The sequence below is a fragment of the Gymnoscopelus braueri genome (genome assembly GCF_963280865.1).
Source record: "Gymnoscopelus braueri genome assembly, chromosome: 10".
NCBI lineage: Eukaryota > Metazoa > Chordata > Actinopteri > Myctophiformes > Myctophidae > Gymnoscopelus > Gymnoscopelus braueri.
In genome coordinates this window covers 12,539,552-12,548,455 of record NC_137611.1, presented here as the reverse complement: position 1 = coordinate 12,548,455, position 8,904 = coordinate 12,539,552, and the positions used below count along the sequence as shown (strand labels likewise).

At 42.1% G+C, this 8,904-nt stretch overlaps 1 protein-coding gene across 1 annotated transcript; it reads right to left on the bottom strand.

Annotated features, from left to right (window-relative positions):
* Positions 1-1,177: 1,177 nt before the first annotated feature.
* On the bottom strand, positions 1,178-7,313 carry prpf38b (pre-mRNA processing factor 38B). Its single transcript, XM_080439041.1, has 6 exons — positions 6,843-7,313; positions 5,882-5,950; positions 5,554-5,705; positions 5,388-5,448; positions 3,839-4,098; positions 1,178-2,454 (listed from the first exon to the last, which is right to left on the bottom strand). The coding sequence occupies exons 1-6, from the start codon at positions 7,074-7,076 to the stop codon at positions 1,650-1,652; spliced, it is 1,581 nt and encodes a 526-aa protein (XP_080295167.1). The 5' UTR covers positions 7,077-7,313; the 3' UTR covers positions 1,178-1,649.
* Positions 7,314-8,904: the final 1,591 nt, after the last annotated feature.

The window sequence follows — 8,904 nt, the reverse complement described above, 5'->3', positions numbered from 1 at the left end:
CATGGACATGATCACCTCAGGTACTGACTGTGGAAGGAAAGAGCTTCATCCTCACTGACCTGAACCCAGATGAAACCTACTTCAATGCTGCGTATGTGTTAAACAGGTTAGGGGGTCTGAAAATCAGCTCTAGAGTCAGAGACCTGCAGTGTGTTTGAGCAACCAGAATGCAAAGGTTGTGAAGGATCAAATGTTAAAATCCCAAAGTCCAAGTCCGCAGACTTTAGAATAAAGATGACAATTGTTAAGGATGTTATACATTTTCCATAGCATGTCTCGAGGGTATGAATGTAGTGTGTGTGTGTGTGTGTGTGTGTGTGTGTGTGTGTGTGTGTGTGTGTGTATATACATAATTTAACCACAGGTTATAAACATTTAATGGCTTCTGTAGATATGGCTACTGTAGCATCTGTTCAAAACAGACTTGATTTGCTGTGCTATGCTTGTGAATTTAATGAACTTAATAAAAAGATAGTATATTTTCTTTATAATGCAAGTAGGTTTGCAATTGAATGTTTTATATTGATGATTGTTTTCATACTTTTTTATACAATTAATTTTCACTTTTGTAAAGTATAAAATAGACTTTTCATAAAAGGTCCATCCATCAGGGCAGTTGTACAGAGAATGTTTACCTTTGGCCTTATGAATTTATGTTATTCTTGAAATATTCAAATAAAACTTATGTAAAAACAAATACAAAAATGCGTACTTTCTTTCCCCCCATCAAATTAACATTTACACACGTTTCTTTTTACCTTTACTGCTAGTTTTTCACTTATCTAGTTTTCCTAATAAAGTCATCTTCTTTTGTAAAGCGACGATGAGTACTCAGAAAAGCACTATATAAATTGCATGTATTACTAGGCCTAGCTCACAGTTAAAACGCTCGTTTTATGGCTGCCTTATGCCTTACGTGAAGCATAAGGCCATTTCAAATCATTCCCTATGGAAGTCACATGGTTTGATAAGGCTGTTTTGGCTTAGGGGAGGGGGGAGGTAGAGCCGTGAGGCACACATAGAACAGCAAACCACGTGAATGAAACGGCCTTATGCTTCACGTAAGGTATAAGGCAGCGACAAAGGGATTGTTTTAACTGTGTGAGCCAGGCCCTAGACATTTTGCCCCAAAAGATCAGACTTGTTCTCATTTATTAAAATAATCTGACACGAGTCCTTTAGTAAAAGTTCATTGTTTTTTCAATTTTTTTATTAGAAAACAAAATACAACAGAGCAATAACCCAATGTCACAATAACACAATGTCAGCAGGGCTCACTGCATGGTACAAACTGTCCCCCCCCCCAGGCTGCTCTAGAGGATTTAAACATTCAGATCCATTTATGTACAAAGCCAAGGAACTTCAAGGGTGAAAACGAAATTAACAAACCCAAAAAAACAAATGAGCCATTAGAAAATTAAAATGCCTTTAGTTTCAAATTCCTGTTGACTGACTAACAATGGTCTAAACAAGAGAAGTGAGAAGGGCAGAGAAATTCAACACAAAACATTGCATTGGCCAAAGTAGACATCCAGGTGTTTTGTCGTGCTAACATTTCAGCTCTTTTAACACAAGTGACAGCCTAGAGACGTTCGAGTAGAAATGGAAGAGAAAGAGAGAAACAGGGGGCGTAGAAAAACGATATTGCATTAAGGGGATGCTTTGTCGATGCTCTGACGTTCACCATGTTTACCGTGCTCGTTATTGGACTCTCGCTGCCGATGGCCCTTATCTTTGCTGTGGCTGCGTTTGTGAGAGCGATGTTCCGCCTCTCTGTCCCTGTCCTGACCAAGCTCCCTTTTCCTGCTCTTCTCCTCTCCTCCCTCTGTTCTGCTGCCCTTGTGCCTCTTCTCTCTGCTCTTACTCCGGCTGGAGCGCTTGGCTTTCTTCTCCTCCCTGTGCCTTTCCCTGTCATCTTTGTGTCTCCGTATGTCGGTCTCCACCCTGTTCTTCTTGTCTCTGGACTTCTCGCCTTTGTGGTCTTTATGGTGATCCCTGTCCTTCTTCCTGCTCTTGTCATTCTCCCTGGTCTTGTCGTTCTCCCTGGTCTTGTCATTCTCCCTGCTCTTGTCATTCTCCCTGCTCTTGTCGTTCTCCCTGGTCTTGTCGTTCCCCTGCTCCCCTCCGTCCCTCTCTTTGTCTTTGCGCTCGCCTCTCCGTTCCCGGCTGCCGCTGCGACTTTTGCGGCGCTCGCGCCGATCTTGGTTCCTCTCGGTGCTGCGTGAACGTCGTCTCTCTCTGTCCCCTCCTCTCTCCCCCCTCTCCCTGTCTCTGTCCCTACCGTCCCTACTGTCCCTACCAGTGCCAGTACCTTCCCTCTCCTTTCTCTGTCGGTCGCGCTCCCTCTCCAGCTCGCGGTCAAAGCTGGGACCGTGGCGTTCTCGTTCGCGGTGGTGGCTTCTGCTCCTCGACCGCTTGGGCGATCTCCTGGGGCTTGGTGTCCGTCTGGGAGTCCTGATGGAAGAAGATATTTAGTAAAAGAGTGATCCATACAGATTAATTCATTGCTACCGCTGTCTGGTGTCGAGCCAACTCAAAATGACGATGGTACCCATTTCAGGACAGTCATAAAATGTAATCATGTGCAATCAATGCACAGCGAATACTATCTTCCATTGAAGCTAGTTGCAAGACTCAGTAATCTGTAGAATTAGAAATTTGTTTCAAACCAAATTATTGTCTTTTCTTAAAGGACGACTTCACCGATTTTCAACCTATCTTCATATAATTGGTCCTCACTAATACTCATGATAAAATGGTACCATTTTTTTCTACTTGGTCTGTGTCTCATAGGAGGGCTGTGGACAGTCCAGAAACCCCTCTACCAGTGACATCATCGTTAGGCATGATTGTTTTTCCAACAAGATTTCAATTTTTTAATTTACATTTTTATTAACACGAGAACAATGGCTTCTTTTATTGCATTGCAACTTTCCAGGAATAGAAAGCCTGCAGTTTCTATTAGCTTGGATTCCCCATCGATGATGTTACTGGTAGACGGGACTCTGAACTGTCCACAGCCCTCCTCTGAGACACAGACCGAGTAGAAAAAAATGGTACCATTTTATCATGAGTATTAGTGAGGACCAATTATATGAAGATAGGTTGAAAATCGGTGAAGTCGTCCTTTAAGTTTTGTAAACTTTCTTGATATTGGGTTTGAATTGGGCATGGTTATGCTCAGACATTTATTAAGATTATGCAATCAATCCTGTGAACCAATCATTTAAAAAATCCACGTCAGTTGTCCCACCCAAACAGGTGCAATAAATGTTTTCTGCTCCCACTCAATCTGCTTCTGAAACAACTTTCATCTCTCTCTTTCATAAGTAATGTTACATGATTAATCCCTTGCTTCTATGATGTCAAGTACAATTCAAATTATCCTTGTTTTACAATGAAAATGTCCCGTCTCTTCATCGGGAGCGTGAAGAAAAAAAAAATGCTGAGACTGTTGAGATCGTTTCACATGGCAGAGCCAGGGAGGTTTCAATCAAAATGTCTTCCGCCATGCCTACAGTCTTATCAAATGGTCTAATCAGCCAAAAGTGCTGTTTTTTAGTTTTTAACTAGGTTTTCAAGTTATGAATGATAATTTTTTTACATTTTAAGCCACATTTCCAGAGCCTTTAAAAGGAGGGTGGTTCAAATATGTTAAACCACTTGGGTCCAGTTGCTTGTAAGTAGTAGCATGACCTCTAGGTGGTGCTAGTGGGCCTGTTTAAACTCCTGTTCTACTCCAAAATGTCAACATCAATATCAGACAGAAAAATCCGGTATTAGTCGAACCAATACGATGATCCAGTCTAAGGCAGCGACCAGACACACAGCACGTTACCTGGAGCGTTTGGGGCGCTCTGCTGGCCTCCCCGTTTCCATAGCCACGGGCTGCTGCTGCTGCTGCTCCTCCTCCTCCTCCTGCACCTCCTTCAGGGGGACCTTGCGAGGCCGGGCCTTCATCTGCTGGTCGATCATCTTCTGCACCGGCACTGGGATACGGGGGAACAGAGTGGAGAACCACTCCAGTTTGGTGAGGAAGGAGCGCAGCATCTCCCCGACGGACATAACGCAGCCGCCTCCGGCCTTCACGTCGAGTTCCTGGAGATAGAGAAGACGAGGATGAGCCATACGAAACTTACTATAGACGTCAGTCAGCAAACACAAAAAAAAAAATTGTTCAACCAAGCTCACTGGTTCCCTTTTCGATTAGTTCTTGCCTTGAATCCAAATGTGTGATGACCAAGTACTGAACCTTCACCTCTGTTCATCTAGCTTAATATTTCAAACTTCAATAAAGAATATGCATAGTGTTAATTCTAAAGCGTTTTGTCTCATCTGAACTGACTGGCTGGCTGGCTGGCTGTCCCCGGTCTCTGTATTTACAAAGTGAGCACTAATCAGGTGCAATTAATGCCGTCGTTTCTGTTCCGATTTTTTTAATTAGCCTATTATGACATGCCCAAAATAGGGACGCCACTTAGTCGTTAAATATTCTAGTATATTTTATTCTTCAAGGTCTTCCATTCCATCCTGTAATTTAACACCAGAAATGGAGGGAAGGGGAGTGCATTCAAAAAGACTGAGACACGACCCCATTCTGCCAAAGAAAGAAGGGATGGGAAAACATTGTCTTCCTTCCTCTCGCTCCAGCAAAATGACCTATTTAGACAGCTGCTGTGTAGAGAAACTAGCCCACAATGTAAGTACAGAATGGAGCAGGTAGGTAATTGCACACCAGTTGAACAGTATATCATTTTTTATTTTATATGGTAGAGAACAGCCGTTTTGCACTCACACACGCAAACCAACAGTGCTGAGATACAATATCCAATTCACCTGCTGCACATTGGGCATCTAAAGAAAAGAACAGGGGAATTAGCCAGTTGGGTAGGATCGTCATATGATCAGTTCAAATATATTGCATTAGAACATGAAATTAGGCCTGGTTGCACAGCCCGGTATTCAAATTAGCTTTCATATATAAATAAACTAAAATATCTAAATGTAATGGTTGTGTGTGAGATGTGTGTGTGCTTCATACAAGTTTTAGTGTTGTGCAACAAGTCCTGATGATATTGTCAAAGACAAGAGGGCATGCCTTCAGATCACATTGGCTTATACAATGTACTTTGCATCACTTATGTATACTTACCCTGATAAGAAAAAACGGCGGCGCAGTAGTGAGCAAGTAACCTAAACTACTCGACTTTAGAGGACAGGAACTGGGGGACAATTAAGCCAAATGAAGGCAAAGGTGAAAAATCAGCTATGAGCATCACAACAGGGGTGGGAGCGGGGACAGCTTTAGAAACGTGTGTCATGCAATTCCTGCGTCGTTACACTTTGATATAAGAAGAAATGTTAAATTATTACCCGTGGCGACATACCTCCTCATCATCCAGGAAGCCATCATACCAGTCCACCAAATCTGGAGGGGGCTGAGTGTATCTGTTTGAGAACAAGAACAGCAGCATATGAGCATGCATCCATCTTTGTAGTCCGTCCTTAAAAAAGGACATGCATATATTCAAGAGAAACGTAAGAGCACAATACCTTATGTACATGAAGCCTAGTGCTCTGATGTAGGGCGAGTCGGTGTGAGTTATCAGGCCCATCACCTGCTTTCTCGTCAGCTTGAGGGTGAACAGTTTGTAGAGTAGACAGAAAGCGGTCGAAACAATACCCCCTGTTCCGACTCCACGCACCTTTTAAAAAAGATTTAGGAAAGACAAAATACTCGTTAAGCACATCTTGAGTTAGATGGTATTTTGGGTTGAAGAGGTACCAACACATGGATAGGAGCCAGGCTATTACACTTAATGTATCCCCAAAACAAGGGGAAGAATGGAGCAAGGGCAGAAATCACGTACTTCTAACTTACCCCTCCGCACATTCCAGTTTGGCCCGCAGTCTTTCTACTTCCCTTTTCCCAAGGCTCGGCGTGAGTCACCTGTGAAGTGGGGAATCATTAATTTACGTAATAAGCAATGCTGTAAAGATGCAATCTATCGTGGACTGTACAAGAAGCAAAACTACACTGTGCCTTAGGCTGCTACAGCGTAAAGAAACCAGTGTCTAACATACTCAACAAAGCATCAATCATTCATGTTTCTCTCATCTTAATCTCTCAAGACAGAATCTGTCAGCACCACGGCCTTAAATATGTAATGCTGTCGTTAGTAGGAATAAACACAGAAGCACTTGGGAGGAAGTGTACTACGAAAGGGGAGAAGCCAAACAGAGTTCCCCTGTTTTACACAAAAAAAGGAGGTGGTGCACAGCCCCAGAGGCAAAAACAAAGAAAAATAAATGTCTGTTTTTTCCCGAATGGGTTCCTGGATTGCTTTCATCCAACTTTAACCCGTAAACCAGCAATAATGACAAATTCACTTAAAGTAGGCCAGTTATGTTGTTTCTAAATTTTACTGTCTGGTTTTTACAAGTGTAATGTTAACACACACTAATTAATATATATATATATATATATATATATATATATATATATATATATATATATATATAATATAATATAATATAATATAATACAATAAATTAGAAAAAAAATTAATATATAAATACACAAACCCACACATACAGATATATAGGGTTACATAACATTACATAAACTAATACTTTACCAGCTAGGGTTTTGCCCAACTCCTTCCTTCCCTACGGTTATACCATTTTACTTTCTTCAAAGGAACATTAGCACGATTGCTAACTATTAGCTGCATTTAACCAACAACACCACCACCACTTGGTTAGCATGCTAGCTACTAGCTAGCATCAGTAGCATGAACTAGCCTGCTAGCAGTCAGTCAGTTTGTGTTAATTTAACTTACCTTGAAATAGATCTCGTCCACCACCTCGTGGTAGGTCTTCAGCTCGTACAGCTGCACTTTGAAGTACGGGGAGGACAGCACGTTGGTGAGGATCATGGGGTTCAGGTTCATGGTCTTCTCGTTGCCCCACAGGGGCAATACGTTGCCATGTTTAGCGCCCGGCGGCTTGCTAATGCTAACGGCCTGTGCTACTTGCTGCTGCTGCTGCTGCTGACTGCCGACGTTATTCGCCATTATTGTTGTGGCTAAATGGATGGATCCACCACGGACACACCACGCCGCTTCCAAAAGCTTCCACCGTCCGCTGTGTTAAGATTTAGAACGCCATCAGATGGTCGATGTTCAATCGTCGAGGAGGGTGTCGGAAATCTCAAGGGAACGTTGAATTAACGTGTGTGTGATGGATTCCCGCCGTCGTAAAAAAAAAATAATAGATGGTCGCTCGGAAGAGGTTAGCGGCAATGCAACGCGGCTGCTGCACTGTGTAGTGGAGGAGGAGGAAGATACTGGAAATCCCATCGTCCGTAGGGACAGTGGCGGTGGTGGTCAGTGTTGCCAGGTTCTGTGCGAGAAATAAGCAACTAGGGCTAGGGAAATAAGCCCAAAAGAAGTGAGGCCATGTGACATGAGCACTTTATTTGATTGATTGATTGATTGAATACTTTATTAGCAGTTTGCAATAAAAGCACAGGAAAGTACAGTTCAATAACAAGGTCAGCTAAGGATTTAAACCCCAAGAAAGCCTATGACTTGTTTCCATCGGGGTCCTTTGTACTCAATTCATAGAGACATTTAATGACAGACAGATATACACTACTATGCAAAACATCATAACAACAGTTACAAAGTTAACAAAAACAAAAATATACACAAAATATGTAACAGTAAACCTGTATCCTCCTTTGCCAGGTGTGAGGGCTGCTTAGCGGCCTGAACTCTAGTTGTGAGGGCCGCATAGCAGCCCAAATCTCTTGTTACTAGTATGATTTGAAAATAGCAGATCTACAAGTTCACAATGCGTCGCATCGCGACACATTGTGAACTTGTAGATCTGCTATTTTCAAGAAATCTTAAAAAAAAAAGAAGATTTTTGAAACATTCTACAAAACAAATCTCAAAACAAATCTCCCTTGGCTTGCACAAAACATTTTCAGTTGGTGCCGGGGTTGGGGCGACAAATACATATATTTTGGGGGTCCATGACATAGAAATATTTGAGAACCACTGGTCTAAATAATAATTAAAACATTAAGAAACAAGCCCAAAAAAACGCAACCCGCAAACTACCAACATTTACAAGAAAAACAAACTAAAAGTCGCTTATAATAAGCGGACATGGCAACACTGGCAGTGATTGGGTAGGTAGTTGTCAAGCAACCGTTTTGACCTATCGGAATCTTCAGCGGTTGCTGGGACAGCTGATTATCCAATCACAGCGCAGTGTCCCTACAGGCTATGGGATTCTGTCGCTGGAGCGGTAAATGCAAAAAACGTAACTTGCACGTCATTCAACCAACTGTAGAGTACGTAACGTTACGTAACGTCGTATCAGGCCAGCTATTTTCGAAATAAAAGCTCAGATATAAATACCCTGACTGTTAACTTAACAGTCAGGGTGTATCTTAACAGTGTTAAGATGATTTAATTAGTAGCACGAGCTGCACGACTATTTATATCTTGGTGGAAAAGGGTAATCCATGTTAGATTAATGTATTCAGTTTCAGACAGTACAATGGATCACAATGGAAACAAGCAGCCCCTGGGGCTATCAATCAATCAATAATCAATTAATCAACCAATGTATTTCAAATAGAATAATATAATGATGATGATAATAATTATATGTGCAAGGATATCTATCTATCTATCTATCTATCAGGAGGTGGTTGTGGGGAGCAGAAGATGAGATGAGGTGTGGATTAGAGGGGGTTGGGAAGGGGGAGGAGGGGGTTGGATGATGATGATGATGATGATGATGGATTGGAACGGCAGGGATCTGAAAGAGAAAGGGAAACCAGAATGTCTGAGCTCTTGAGGGTGGGGTTTGAAAATTACCATTATA

Coding starts and splice junctions, on each gene's coding strand:
- prpf38b (XM_080439041.1), bottom strand. CDS start 7,076: ATGGCGAATAACGTCGGCAGTCAGCAGCAGCAGCAGCAGCAAGTAGCA. Junction 5,706..5,881: donor AAACTGGAATGTGCGGAGGG/GTAAGTTAGAAG, acceptor CTTTTTTAAAAG/GTGCGTGGAGTCGGAACAGG. Junction 2,455..3,838: donor GAGCGCCCCAAACGCTCCAG/GTAACGTGCTGT, acceptor TTCTTCCATCAG/GACTCCCAGACGGACACCAA.